At 38.6% G+C, this 14,180-nt stretch overlaps 2 protein-coding genes across 2 annotated transcripts; both read left to right on the forward strand.

Annotated features, from left to right (window-relative positions):
• Window positions 1-78: 78 nt before the first annotated feature.
• LOC137125627 (titin-like) lies at window positions 79-7,924 on the forward strand. Its single transcript, XM_067501394.1, has 4 exons — window positions 79-241; window positions 748-844; window positions 1,207-7,473; window positions 7,558-7,924. The coding sequence occupies exons 1-4, from the start codon at window positions 221-223 to the stop codon at window positions 7,590-7,592; spliced, it is 6,420 nt and encodes a 2,139-aa protein (XP_067357495.1). The 5' UTR covers window positions 79-220; the 3' UTR covers window positions 7,593-7,924.
• Window positions 7,925-8,401: 477 nt separating this feature from the next.
• Window positions 8,402-12,169, forward strand: LOC137125630 (calcium and integrin-binding protein 1-like). Its single transcript, XM_067501399.1, has 7 exons — window positions 8,402-8,766; window positions 9,146-9,180; window positions 9,286-9,391; window positions 9,523-9,676; window positions 11,541-11,659; window positions 11,768-11,856; window positions 11,946-12,169. Exons 1-7 carry the CDS (start codon window positions 8,716-8,718, stop codon window positions 11,965-11,967), a joined length of 576 nt encoding a protein of 191 aa, XP_067357500.1. The 5' UTR covers window positions 8,402-8,715; the 3' UTR covers window positions 11,968-12,169.
• Window positions 12,170-14,180: the final 2,011 nt, after the last annotated feature.

The raw sequence follows: 14,180 nt of genomic DNA on the forward strand, positions 1-14,180 counted from the left end.
TTTTGAAAGAATGCCCTGTGGCCAATGAGGTAACATGGTTATTCTGGGAACTGCAAGCTTTTGGAGATAAAGCAGGCGCAGTCGCGAAGCTGTGTTTGTCTGCCACAGGGTTTTGAGGATCACCACATTTGAGGCCACAAATACTGATGACTTGAAATAGCTGAATTTTGAATTAATATTTAATTTCTTTCACATAATTAAGGACAGGAACAAAAAAAGTATGGAAGCAAGCAACAATGAAGTAAGTTTAATAGAGTGTGTTTGAATTTGTAATACTCGTAGGCAATAATTCCTTAAAGGTTATTGTTTTATAGTGCAGAAAGAGGACACCTAAGAATTACTTTTTTTAGTCATTGTTTAGTTGTTGTTAGTGAATTGTGTTTACCAGAAAGTGAAATAGATTAAATGCTACTAGAGCTTTAAGAGTTTGTTAATAATAGCATTTTATCTGTTAGGCAGAACAGATGGCGGTCTGCTCGGTCATTCAGTTATTTTTAACACCATGAGTTCCTGTTACCAACACATCACACAGACTAACTTAGCCTACATGCTAGCTTGTTTAAGATACTAAAGTTGGTTTTGTAAAACTCCCTGTATGAGTGAACATGATGAGTTTTTTTAATGTTGCCATAAAGCTACAGTCTATAATAATAAACAACAGAAAAAAGGAAAGTGAACATATTGCTCTAATTTTTCATTATACCTTTTCATTCTTTTGTGTGATATTTTTGTACCACTCTTTTGTAGAGGGGAAAGAAAAAAGAAGATAAAGCTCACACTTTAAATATAAATATGACACCAGATACTGAGGATTTGCAGTCATCCTCCACACCTAAAGTCCAAGGTATGTTATCCTATTACTGTGTAGCCTAGATACTGAATAATTATACTTAGTTGGAAATTTAAATAACAATGTGTTTACAGGGTTATTACAAATATTTTATTACTTACACAAAATTAAATGAACTATATTTCCAGAAAACAAATTAATATTATATCACTGGTAAAGCAAATTAATGAATTTCTGAATAAAAATTAAATACATTAAATGTGTTTTCTCAAATGCATTTTAAAAACTCTTCTACGGATTCATTTGACTTATTGTTATTTTACTTATCAAGGACCATCAAGTATCTTGTAGAATAATTCAGGCTCTGCACAAGTTTCATGTTATACTTATTCATTGCTTTTCTTTCTTCATAACAGCTCTGTCTGCCACTTCTCCAGAGAATAGAGAACACAATCCTAGGGTCAAATCCAGCTCTATCAAAGATAAGGAAAATGCTACTAAGCCAACACTCCAGATAACTTTTAATACATTTACTGTCAAAAATGGAGAGGATCTAAAAGTGGAGATCCCAGTGGCTGGGAACCCAGCACCAAAGATTGAATGGAAAAGAGATGGTCAGGCAGTTAAAGAGACATCAAGACTAGAAGTTTCTACCACATCATTATTAACTATTCTTCATATTAGACATGCCACCAGAGAGCACTCTGGTCAATACACAGTCAGAGCAAGCAACAACACTGAAGAATATACAGGCGTAATCACTGTGGTTGTTCTTGAGAAGCCGGATCCACCCAAAGGGCCTATAAAGGTTGAGGAGGTCAGTTCTGACTATGTTACAATTTCCTGGGCAGCACCTGAATATACAGGCGGATGCCAGCTAGACAACTACATAGTGGAAAAACGTGAAACTACAAGTACTGATTGGCAGACTGTTTCAGCAACAACAGTAAGAAGCACAATCAAAATCACCAAGCTGAAGACAGGCAGTGAATACCAGTTCAGGGTGTTTGCAGAAAATAGGTATGGAAAGAGTACTGCAATCACCTCTCCCATTGTAATTGCACAATATCAATTTAGTGTACCCATGGCTCCTGGCACTCCATTTGTGTCCACAGTGACAAAATATAGCATGGTGGTTGAATGGGAGCCCCCAGCCAAAGATGGAGGCAGTCCCATTACTGGGTATCACCTTGAACGCAAAGAGAAGAACAGCATTTTATGGACCAAGCTAAACAAACTTGTTATACCTGGGGCTCACTTCAAAACAAGTGGACTTGAGGAAGGAATTGAGTATGAATTCAGAGTGTTTGCTGAGAATATTGCTGGACTCAGCCCATCGAGCAGGATATCTGAATGCTATGTAGCAAGAGATCCCTGTGATCCTCCAGGTAAACCGGAAGCTGTTGTTATTACTAGAGAGAATGTCACACTTCAGTGGGCAAAACCCAGGTATGATGGTGGAAGCGCCATTACAGGCTATGTTGTTGAAAAAAAGGAGCTTCCAGATGGCAGATGGATGAAGGCAAACTTCACGAACATTATTGAGAATCAGTTCACAGTCACAGGCCTAACTGGAGGCCAGAGTTGTGAGTTTAGAGTAACTGCCAAGAATGGTGCTGGTGTTTGGAGCTCTCCCTCAGAAAGTGTAATCATTATGGCTCAAGATGTTATTGAAGAACCCACAGCATATATTGATCCTAAGTTCAAAAGTACTAGTGTCATTAAGGCTGGCGAGACATTCATTATTGAAGCTGATTACTTTGGGAAGCCTCTTCCTGACATAATGTGGCTGAAAGATGGAAAAGAAATCGACAAATCTACACCGAGAATGGAATTTAAAAACACCCTCACTCACACTACTCTGACTGTGAGGGACTGTGTGCGAGTAGATGGGGGACACTTTGTTTTGAGACTCAGCAACATTGGTGGAACTACATCTATCCCAGTTAATTTGAAGGTTCTTGACAGACCTGGTCCTCCTGATGGACTTGTGAAAGTGAAAGTTTTAAGTGCAGAGAAGTGTAATCTGCACTGGGACCCACCTTTAAATGATGGTGGTGCAGGGGTGTCCCACTACATCATTGAAAAAAGAGAGACCAACCGTGTTACGTGGACACAAGTTGAATCTCATGTTGAAGCTGTTAGTTACAAAGTGACAAAACTGGTGCCCGGTAAAGAATATGTTTTTAGAATTGCTGCAGTGAATACATTTGGTATTGGTGAATTTCTGGAATCAGAACCCTTCATTGCACAAAACCCTTTCACAACACCTAGTGCACCTTCTGCTCCTACAGCCAGTGCTGTGATGGGTGACTCTCTGGTGTTGACATGGGAAAGACCAGAGACTGATGGAGGGTCAGAGATTGAAGGCTACATAGTGGAAAAATGTGACAAAGAGGGTGTCAAATGGAATAAATGCAACAAGAGAAGACTAAATGATTTGCGTTTCCGATGCACAGGGCTGACAGAGGGACATTACTATCAGTTTAGGGTACTGGCAGAAAATGCTGCTGGTGTGGGTGCGCCCAGTGAGCCAAGTGACTATATAAAGGTCTGTGAAGCTACTTATCCACCTGGTCCCCCTACCAACCCCAAAGTGACAGATTATTCCAGCAATACCGTGTCTCTAACCTGGTCAAAGCCCATCTATGATGGTGGAGCAGCCATTAGATGTTTTGTGGTAGAAATGAAAGAAGCAGCAGAAGATGAGTGGATCACGTGCACACCGAGCCAAGGTGTAGAGGACACAAGCTACACTGTGATGAGACTGACAGAAAATGCAGAGTATTATTTCCGTATTCGTGCAGTGAATGTTGCTGGAGTTGGAGAGCATGTAGATGTACCTGGAGCTGTGAAGGCAGTTGAAAAATTGAAGGCACCTGAGATTGAGTTAGACTCTGCATTAAGGAAAATTGTGAATGTTCGTGCCTGTTCCACATTACATCTGCGCGTCACCATCAAAGGAAGGCCAGAGCCTGAGATTAAATGGTCAAAGGAAGGTGGAACTCTCAGTGAGCATGCTCAAATTGAAATAGCAAGCTCATACACACTGTTATTGATTGAGAATGTCAATAGAAATGACACAGGAAAGTATGTAGTGACTGCTGAGAACTGTAGTGGCTCTAAAACAGCATTTATCAATGTCAAAGTATTGGACTCTCCTAGTGCACCAACAAACCTGGAAGTAAAAGATGTAAAAAGAGACTCTGTATCTATTTCCTGGGAACCCCCTTTAATTGATGGCGGAGTGAAGATTTTGCACTACATTGTAGAGAAGCGAGAGGAGTCTAGAAAGGCATTTACAAGCGTCTGTAGCAACTGTGTGAGAAACTCATACAGGATAGACAATCTCCAAGAAGGAAGCTTTTATTATTTCCGTGTCCTGGCTTTGAATGAGTTTGGAGTTGGACTGCCAGCGGAAACCCCTGAGGCTGTTAAAGTGTCTGAGGCTCCTCAGCCTCCTGGCAAAATCACACTCAGGGATGTTACCTGCAGTAGTGCAACACTCTCTTGGGAGAAGCCTGGCCATGATGGAGGAAGCAAAATCACAAGCTATATTGTAGAAATGCAAGCTAAAGGAGATGAGACATGGACAGTATGTTCAGAGAGTAAAACCCTTGAAGCCACTATTATTGGGCTAACAAAAGAAAAAGAGTATTTCTTTAGAGTGAGTGCTGTGAATGAAAAGGGAAAGAGTGAACCAGAACCCATGTTGCCACCTGTTACTGTAAAGGATACTACTTCAGAGCCCAAAATTAATTTGTTGTCCAACACGTTTAGTGTCAAGGCAGGGAATGATTTAAAAATTGATGTTCCATTTAAGGGTGTACCACCGCCAACAGCAACCTGGAATAAAGATGGCAACATGCTGAAAGAGACAAGCAGGGTGAATGTGCACACATCTGACACATCATCTCAGCTTATTATCAAAGACGCCACCAGGGCAGATGTTGGTGTATATGAGATGACTCTTACCAACTCTACTGGAACCACATTCACTGAAATCTTTGTTAATGTATTTGAAAGACCTGGACCACCAAGTGACCTCAGTGTGGATGAAGTGAGTGCTGACTTTGTTTCTTTGTCATGGAAGCCCCCTCAGTATACTGGCGGATGTCAACTCAGTAATTATGTTGTGGAAAAGAGAGATACAGGGAGCACAGTATGGCACACTGTGTCAGCTACAGTTGCCAGAACATCAATCAGAATTTCCCGTCTGACACAGGGCACTGAATATCAGTTTCACGTTGCAGCTGAGAATCGTTACGGCAGAAGCCAATTTGTTGAATCTGAACCTGTTGTTGCCCAGTATCCCTTCAAGCCCCCTGGTCCACCAAACGACCTCCATGTTTTGCAAGCTTCAAAGTGTTTAATGATCATTGCTTGGAGCAAACCAGACAGTGACGGTGGCAGCCCTATCATCGGATATCATGTTGAATGCAAAGATCAAAGCAGTATATTGTGGACAAAGTTAAATAAAAGCCCAGTGACTGAGAACCAGTTCAAGGTAACAAATGTGGAAGAGGGTCTAATATATGAGTTCCGGGTCTGTGCTGAGAATATGGCTGGTGTTGGACCTTGCAGTAAGGCATCTGAGCCTGTAGCAGCAAGAGACCAGTGCGATCCCCCACGCAACGTCACAGTCACTAATATAAGTAATAGCTCGGTTTCCCTGTCATGGGACAAACCAGAGTATGACGGTGGAGCTAAAATAATAGGTTACATTGTCGAGCACAAAGAGCTGCCAGATAGTTGCTGGCTTAAGTGCAACTTCACCAACCTACTGGAAACCTTCTTTGAAGTGACTGGCCTGACAGAGGGCCAACAGTATGATTTTCGTGTCATTGCCAAGAATTCGGCTGAGCTTTTTAGTGCACCCTCTGAAACAACAGGACTTGTTACTGTACAGCATGATGTAGAGCCACCCAAAATAATCATGGATGATAAATTTAGACAAGTGGTGGTTGTCAGAGCAGGTGACCTGCTGAGAATAGATGCTGAGATCTCTGGACGTCCCAACCCTACAGTGTTTTGGCTAAAGAATGATAGAAATATTGGCACCAAGGGAAGGGCTGAGATAGCTGCAACAAAGACACACACCTCTCTACTTATCAGAGAAACTGTTAGGAAAGACTCTGGACAGTATATTTTGACCTTACAGAATACAGGTGGTATGATTTCTAAAGCCATTACCTGCAAAGTTCTGGATAGACCAGGTCCACCTGCAGGACCTCTGCAGGTATCTGGACTCTCTGCAGAAAAATGCACCCTGTCATGGGGACCCCCTCCTGAGACTGGTGGTGCTGAAATAATGCACTACATTGTTGAGAAGTGTGAAACAAGCCGTGTAGCCTGGACCCTTATGTATGGTGACATCATGGCAACTACTTGTAAGATAACCAAGCTGCTCAAAGGAAATGAATACCTGTTTAGAGTGAGGGCAGTGAACAAATATGGTGAAGGTGAAACTTTGGAAAGTGAGCCAATCAAGGCTATGGATCCCTTTACGACCCCCTCTGCCCCGACTGATGTTGAGGTCACAAGTGCAACTAGTGAAGCTATGACTATCTGCTGGAAGAGACCTGCTTCTGATGGTGGTAGTCGCATCAGTGGTTACATCATTGAAAAGAGGGAGAAGCAGGGTGTGCGCTGGGCAAGAGTCAATAAAAAAACAGTCTATGACTTACGAGTCAAAGCTTCAGGCCTGCGTGAGGGGTGCGAGTATGAATTCAGAGTCTTCGCTGAGAATGCTGCTGGGCTGAGTGAACCCAGTCTTCCGTCACCACTCACCCTAGCAGAGGATCCAAAATTTCTGCCTTCTCCTCCAGCTAAACCCTCTGTAGTTGATTCATCTAGGTCCTCAATCACCTTGTCATGGAACAAGCCATTGTTTGATGGTGGAACTCCAGTAACAGGCTACAAAGTTGAATTCAGAAAGTCAACAGCTGAAGAATGGACTGTTGGTGTTCATAACACAGACAAAACAGAGTTTACAGTCACTGGGCTCACATCAGGGATAGAATATGTTTTTATAGTTAGATCCATGAATAAGATTGGCATCAGTGAGCCCAGTCCTGAAACAGATCCAGAGGTGGCCATGGAGAGAGAAGAGGAGCCCAGGTTTGATATTAGCAGTGAGATGAGGAAGACCCTGCTTGTAAAAGATGGCAGCTCCTTCACTCTAACTGTGCCTTTCACAGGGAAACCTGTTCCCACTGTGACATGGGAAAAAGCAGGTGTTGATCTGAGAGTCAGAGGATTGATCAATACAACCAGCTCCGTCACCTCCATCACGGTGGAACGGGCAACACGTGATGACTCTGGCAAATACATAGTAAAACTGCAAAATGTTGCTGGATCTACAGCTTTGACACTGAGCGTAAAGGTTCTGGATTCACCTGGTCCACCAACTCACATAGCAGTCAAAGATGTAACCAAGAATTCTGCCACTGTTATCTGGGACATCCCTGAGAATGAAGGAGGAGCACCTGTGAAGAACTATCTTGTGGACATACGGGACATTAGTCGAATGGGGTGGACAAGACTCACACACAAATGCCGCCGGCTGTCCTATAAAGTATCTGACCTCGAGGAAGGAGGTATCTACTTCTTCCGAGTTACAGGGAAAAATGAGTATGGCATCGGTGTCCCAGCTGAGACCAAGGAGGGAACGAAAATGACAGGTACTATCTGAGACGTTATCAAAATAAGGAAAGAAATATGAATACACAATAATAGTGATTCTGTTTTTCATTTTTCTATTTAAGATGCAGTGGACTGGGAAACAAATCAAGGACCTTAGCTTGTTTCTTTTAGAGTCTTATGAGTCATCTTTAGATGTTTTTGCTAAGATCCTCACCAATTCACTTTTGGTTTTTAGTTGGTTGAGTCATATATATTAGTAGATTGTATTCACTTCATAAAATAGCAAATGCTATGTGAATCAATAAATTAGAAGAAGCTGCTATTTTGTAGTTTTATTCTTAGATTTTAATGTGTGCATACTAGTATACTTGATGACATATTTTATTTATAGACAAATAAAATGCACTAATGCTGGGATTTTTTTGCTTCTGCTGAAAATGGAAAAAAATCCTGTTTGTTATACAAAATAAAACTAATATGATAAGAAAAGTTATGGTATTATTAATCAATTTTTTTTTGCAGTGTAATGACACCTGTGACCAATGGCTATAATGACACTAGATTAACAGTGAAGCAGTAATGGGTGATCCACATTTTCCTGCTGTAGTTGTTCCAGATGGAGCAAGTTAAACAACATAGGTTATGGTAAATAATTTTGTTCGGTAATTCCCAAACTAGGGTGGGGCCCCTTCAAAATATCACAATAAGTCTACGAATGAGAAGTCATGAGAAGTTTTTTTAGTTAATAACGGGGGTAACTCCTTCTGATAACCCTCACCAAATTCGATTCATTCTGAATATTTTTTCTCTGATAGTTGCATTTGCTGTACTGCATAATTTCACTTCCTCTAAAGTTTTGCCATCCGGAGTTGAAGTGGGAAATTGTTTATAACTGTCAGATAAGGAGCCCTCACAAGCCTGCTGATTTTAATAAAGGTCGTATACCTCTTATCTTGTGTACACAATGATTGCATATGGAAGGACAAAGTATAGTACTTTAACTTGTACTTAACGACAGTACAGTACTTTCAGTGCGATAAACGTACTTTTTAAGTACATTCGCACCACCACTGTAACAAGGTTGCTGGTTGTTGACGTTTTTGACCAGATGTTTTTACAAATACGTCTCTATAGAAACGATTGCGTATCTAAATCCAGGAAGAAGGAATGCTCTAACCAGAAACCGGAAGCAAGCCATTCAAAATAAACTTGTCTCGTAGTAGTAGTGGTAGTAACTATTGCAAACAAGAAAAGTACATAATCAAATCGACAATTTCAATATGGGAACAAGCACAAGTCATCTTAGCAAGGAGGATGTCTCAGAATATCAAGTAAGTAATATTGTATTATTTTCCGTTATGGTGGCTAACAGTGGCTAAAGTTGGGAACAGCTGTTTGTAGGCCCAGCAAAGGAGGACAGGGTAACAGCCATCTTAGCCTAATGTTTTAATGCAAAAACAACATCACTATCAACAGTTGTAGGATAGGATAACATTTGCCTAGTGGCTGCACGTAACGTTAGTCGTACTAGTCTTCCGTAAAAACTAGTTAAACACAAGTTTAATGGTAGTTTAAATAAACGTCCGCTCAATATTACATTTACTTACGTTAGATAGAGCTGTACAAGTTTTCCAGCGTTTAAAAAAACTCTACTATTCCATGTTTACATGCAACCGTTTTCATTCTAATAATGTTCACTTATACTTTTAGGAGCTGACATTCTTGACAAAACAAGAAATTCTTCTGTAAGTTAGCAGTTAATAAAGAACTTTAATCAACATGGACTTGTTTATTTCCATAAATCGTTAAGTTGTGGATTCTTCTTTTTTTTTTTTTTTTTTTTTTTTTAGTGCTCACAAGCGATTCATTGAATTGCACGACGATAAGAAAAACCCCCCAGACCCTCGACACTTAAGAGTAACTATGGACAAAATTATGAAACTGCCCGAACTCCAGGTAAAATAGTATTTAAGAGTGAAACAGAAATATTTTGTTTTGTAAACAACTTAATGCATACTTATCCGGTATATTTGGAGAAGGTGCTCCAGGTACCGATGAAGTTTACGGACACTTTTTTCTTTTCCCAGTGCAACCCATTCCGAGAGAGGATCTGCCATGTGTTCTCAACATCTGAACAGAAAGATGGAAGCCTCACCTTTGAGGATTTTCTGGATCTTCTGAGTGCCTTCAGTGATTCTGCTACTCTGGAAATCAAATCCCACTATGCATTCCGTATATTTGGTAAATACATATTCATAAATCTGAGTCGACTATTATATTTATCATAGACTATGCACAAAAATCTAGGGATATTTGATGCCCTATAACTTTTAACCCTAACCCCCTAACCACAGGTGAACTTAATTTGACCTTCCCTAACTTGACCTTCGTGGATCTTGTCTAATCCATGACAATTTGTATTTAAAACATTCCTCTCTCATCATTTTAACATTATGAGCCCAAGAGAACATCTAATTGACAAGTTTTAAGACAATTACATTATTTGTTGTGGTATACCCACAACTGTTAGCTTTTGTTTCAATACATTGTTTAAGATGAAGAAATTACCATTGCTTCTACTTCAATGCTCTACTTTCATGATATAATATCACTGTAGCATGAACTTTTAAATTTTTTTATAAATGTAACCCTAAAGTCAAATATCCCTAACTTTTTGTCAGTAGTGTATATGTGTGCGTTTGTAAGTGTAGACCACATAGGCAGTCACCTAGAGCACCACCGGCTGATGGGGTGCCAAAAGAGATGTTTTTATTTTTGTTATAATTTGAGTTTAAGCTATGTTTAAGGAAGAGACTTTTATATCTGCATAATGTAAACTGCAAATATTTTCTTTCTAAATACACAGACAGGCATTACACACACCAAACAGCTCCACTCTGCAACAGCAGTCAGGCTTAGTAATGCCCATGTATAAGGATGACAGCCACCTGCACCACCTTTGAGGTTTTGATGTTGTATGTGGGGGACAACAAGTTCACACACACACACACAGCATCAGTGCCCACCCAGCCATTTTTAAGTCACACGTTCCCATTGAGCGAATAACAAAATAATAACAGAACAAGTTTCTAAATTCCACAGAACAAGGTAAGAAACTGTGTACCTCCACAGCTACACACTTAACTTTTCACCACTACCTTGTTGCTCTCCACCACCACTAATCTGTTCCTTTGCTCCCGTTAGCTTAACTGGTAGGCAAATGTCAAAGGCAAACACTTTAAAGGCATGTGATGATGATCGTCAGTACACTTATACATACACTTCTTAATCTAAAGAACCTTACAATACACAACATGAACAAAAATAGAGAATACCCTGGTTGGCTCATACACTGAGTATTGAATCATCTACAAATATGGATAATGACCATCAATAATCCCTGTTGTTAGTTCAGATAAACTACTCCATTTCTGATAAAACTTAACTTGACTTTTTCATTCTTAATAATGTTTTTTTTGCTGTGTTTAAAACATAACCATTTAACATACTTAAACAATAACAGTTTACATTTCAAAAGGGTTTGAAATTAGAGATACATTTAGATGTGTGAGGAATCAGACAGCAGCGTTTCAGTTGATATAGTCTGAAGTAAATTAACTTTGATGCTTTACACACAGTACTAATAACTTTATACAATTCTTAAGAATAATTAGATAATGGAGTTATTTTTTAAGTCCTGATTTAAAGAAAATAGTCAAATGTTTCTTTTAAGTCATGTATATTATTCTTACAGTACCATCCTGTCCTACAAGCTGTATTTGAACAACATAGAAAGTATAATGTAAAGTCAAATGAGGCTAAGACAGTGAACAGGGCTTTAGCAGAGGGCATATGCATGGATCAGGCCCTTGTGTAGCCTTGTAACGTTATTTTAATATTACCCCTAACATTTTAAACCCTCAATTGTGTTTTCAAAATTATATTGAATGTATTTTTAAAGGTACTGAAGTTTGGAACTTTATTATGGTGACATGCAGCTGACTGCATTATGAAATGGTCATAGTCCATCATGGGGGGCTTGAAAGCTTTCCTGCCTAGGGCACTAAAAAGTCTGAAAACAGGACTGTGTAATTTGTATTTTCAGACTTTGATGGTGATGGAACCCTGGGTTGTGCTGATCTGGAGAAACTGGTTAACTGTCTGACTGGAGAGACAGATGACACTAGACTAACCAGTGAGGAAATGAGACAGCTCATCAACAATGTGAGTTGAAAGAGGCTTCTATACATTAAAGAGGTACGGATGCAAACTGGATGGTTTCATGTGAGTAAACCGTTGTGTCAGAAATTGTTGCCTGTCCATGTTTTGTAGATCCTTGAAGAGTCAGACATTGACAAGGATGGAACCGTTAACCTCTCAGAGTTTCAACATGTCATTTCACGATCACCAGATTTCGTCAGGTGATAATGAATCACAATACTATTTCCCTTGCAAATTTTACTCAACTCATTTTTTCTCACTGTAACTTCTGCTTTTAATATCTCCACAGTTCTTTCAAGATTGTGCTGTAAAGCCCTCTCTCAGGCTGTGGAAATGCATCACACTGTGAATGTCGTATAACGGTGTTAAATTTTTTAATAATTCGAATAATTTGTAAGACATTAGCCTTATATTTATTCTTGTTTTTCACTCAATTTATCACCTCACATGCTATATGTGAAAACAACCTAATGTAAATAAAATACAATTTTAATAAATATATTCATGTGAGAACTATGTGCCCTTTGATTTTTGTGTATATCTACTAATAGTTCTTTTAATCTTTAAACAAAATATAAATCAAAGGAAACCTGTGAAGGTAAACACAGGTTGAATGAAATCTGTTATTCAACCCTGGTCCTGTGTTTAAAAAAAAAAGTATTTACTCGCATAATAATTTTTTTCTCAAAATGCCCCTGAGAGTAATATGCATTTCAAATTCAGAACTAATGCAAAAAACAATCCAGTTGACCCAAACTCCAACAATTTACCGACAAAGGAGCAGCATTTAGAAAAAATAAAACAAATACATAATACACAACCAGATACAGAAACATGCTGAGTTAAGTATAATATTTGAAAAAAATTCTTAGCATGTCATTCAAACTCCACTGCATTTGCCTAAGAGGTTGTGTAATATTTTAAGAGCTAGGTATAGGTGCAAAAGTTTGTGTACCTTATTTTATAATGACGAAAAGAGTAAAACCATTTTTTTTCATCAACATTATATTTAATGCACATTCAGCTAGTACAAATGTTAATCAGAAATGTATCAAATTTGTAAGTAGTTCATATTATGTTATATTTGTATTAAATGTGCTTCTCCTACATTGCTACATTGAAATAGCATATAAGGGGATGCAAAAATAACTAACTGACCTTGAGCCTATACCAGATGTCACTGGGCAAGAGGTGGAGTTCACCCTGGACAGGTCGCCAGTCTATCTCAGGGCCAACACAGACAAAAAAGACATACAGAGACAGACAACCTAATGACAATTATATCCAAGCAAAAGTTTGCATTAATTTTGGTTTTCAATAATTACATTTCTTGTTGAGGAACATTTATACTAGCTAAAGTAGTAGTTATAGTGTATTTATTTTTCTTGTTTTCTATGCCTTGGATGAGTCTTAGTTTCATTGTGTTTCTTCCATTTTGGATTATGGTCTTCACAGTACTGGTATGTCTAAATGGTTTAAAACATTTAATATCCCTTTTAAGCTTTACCAGTTTCATTTTGAGAACTTCTGAAAGCTTTTTACTGACACCACTGTCTTTGTTGCTGTCAACAAGTAGCTTGAGACAGCCCCTCAATCTACCCACTTGCCAATTTACAGTGCATGCCCATTTTAACACACCTGGTTCCACTTATCGATTAGGTAAATGTTCTGCACTTATATAGCGCTTTTCTACCTATTGGCACTCAAAACACTTTACACTGCTTCTTATTCACCCATTCACACACAGCAGCTGGCCAACACTCATCAGGAGCAACTAAGTTGGGGTTCAGTGTCCTGCTTAAGGACACTTTCACATGTGGTGTTGATAGACTTATTTAAACATCATACACCTGATTTAACATATTAAAGCTAATTACATAGATGGTTTATTAAGAGGGATGGAAGCATTTGGACTGAAAGGGTTTTTAATTATTTTACTAAAACCTTCTCTTTAATACTCCATTTTGGAACATTTTTACCAGTTGAACGTCTATAAAATATGATAGTATGTTGATTTTTTTTTTTTGCCATTTTAATGTAAGGTATACAAACTTTTTCAGTTAAATGTATTTGGAAGTGGTGTATAATAACTAAGTGCAATTACCTAAGTACTGTACTTATATACAGTTTTAAGAGAATTCCTATTTTATTTGAGTTCTTTTACTTTGTAATTCTGTAAGTATTATTTAAGCTAATACTAAAGTAACATTTTGAATGCCGGAATTTTAATTTTAACAGAGTATTGCTGCACTGTAGTAAAGATACATTTAATGAAGAAATGATCTGAGTACTTCTATAAAACTTATACCATTAGTATTTGGTGCAGTCTTAAAAACGTATGAACTGATGAATTTGTGGACATTAAAAACCAGGAACCAAAGAAAACAACTGTAGTGGACAACAGAAGAGTTATTTGTCTAGTGATAAAACTGCAACAGTTGCCAAGATCAACATCGTCAAGGAGCTAATCTTATTTACAATGAAGTCAACAGTCAGAATAACACTTCACCAAAGATTTACCACA

Source organism: Channa argus, chromosome 4 (genome assembly GCF_033026475.1).
Source record: "Channa argus isolate prfri chromosome 4, Channa argus male v1.0, whole genome shotgun sequence".
Taxonomy (NCBI): domain Eukaryota; kingdom Metazoa; phylum Chordata; class Actinopteri; order Anabantiformes; family Channidae; genus Channa; species Channa argus.

What these genes read in the sequence shown, in the direction of transcription:
- LOC137125627 (XM_067501394.1), top strand. Translation starts at nt 221, where the DNA reads ATGGAAGCAAGCAACAATGAA. An exon ending in TGGAAGCAAGCAACAATGAA is followed by an intron (nt 242 to 747) that starts GTAAGTTTAATA and finishes ACTCTTTTGTAG; the next exon opens with AGGGGAAAGAAAAAAGAAGA. An exon ending in GGAGGGAACGAAAATGACAG is followed by an intron (nt 7,474 to 7,557) that starts GTACTATCTGAG and finishes TTTCTATTTAAG; the next exon opens with ATGCAGTGGACTGGGAAACA.
- LOC137125630 (XM_067501399.1), top strand. Translation starts at nt 8,716, where the DNA reads ATGGGAACAAGCACAAGTCATCTTAGCAAGGAGGATGTCTCAGAATAT. An exon ending in ACAAAACAAGAAATTCTTCT is followed by an intron (nt 9,181 to 9,285) that starts GTAAGTTAGCAG and finishes TTTTTTTTTTAG; the next exon opens with TGCTCACAAGCGATTCATTG. An exon ending in TGAAACTGCCCGAACTCCAG is followed by an intron (nt 9,392 to 9,522) that starts GTAAAATAGTAT and finishes TTCTTTTCCCAG; the next exon opens with TGCAACCCATTCCGAGAGAG.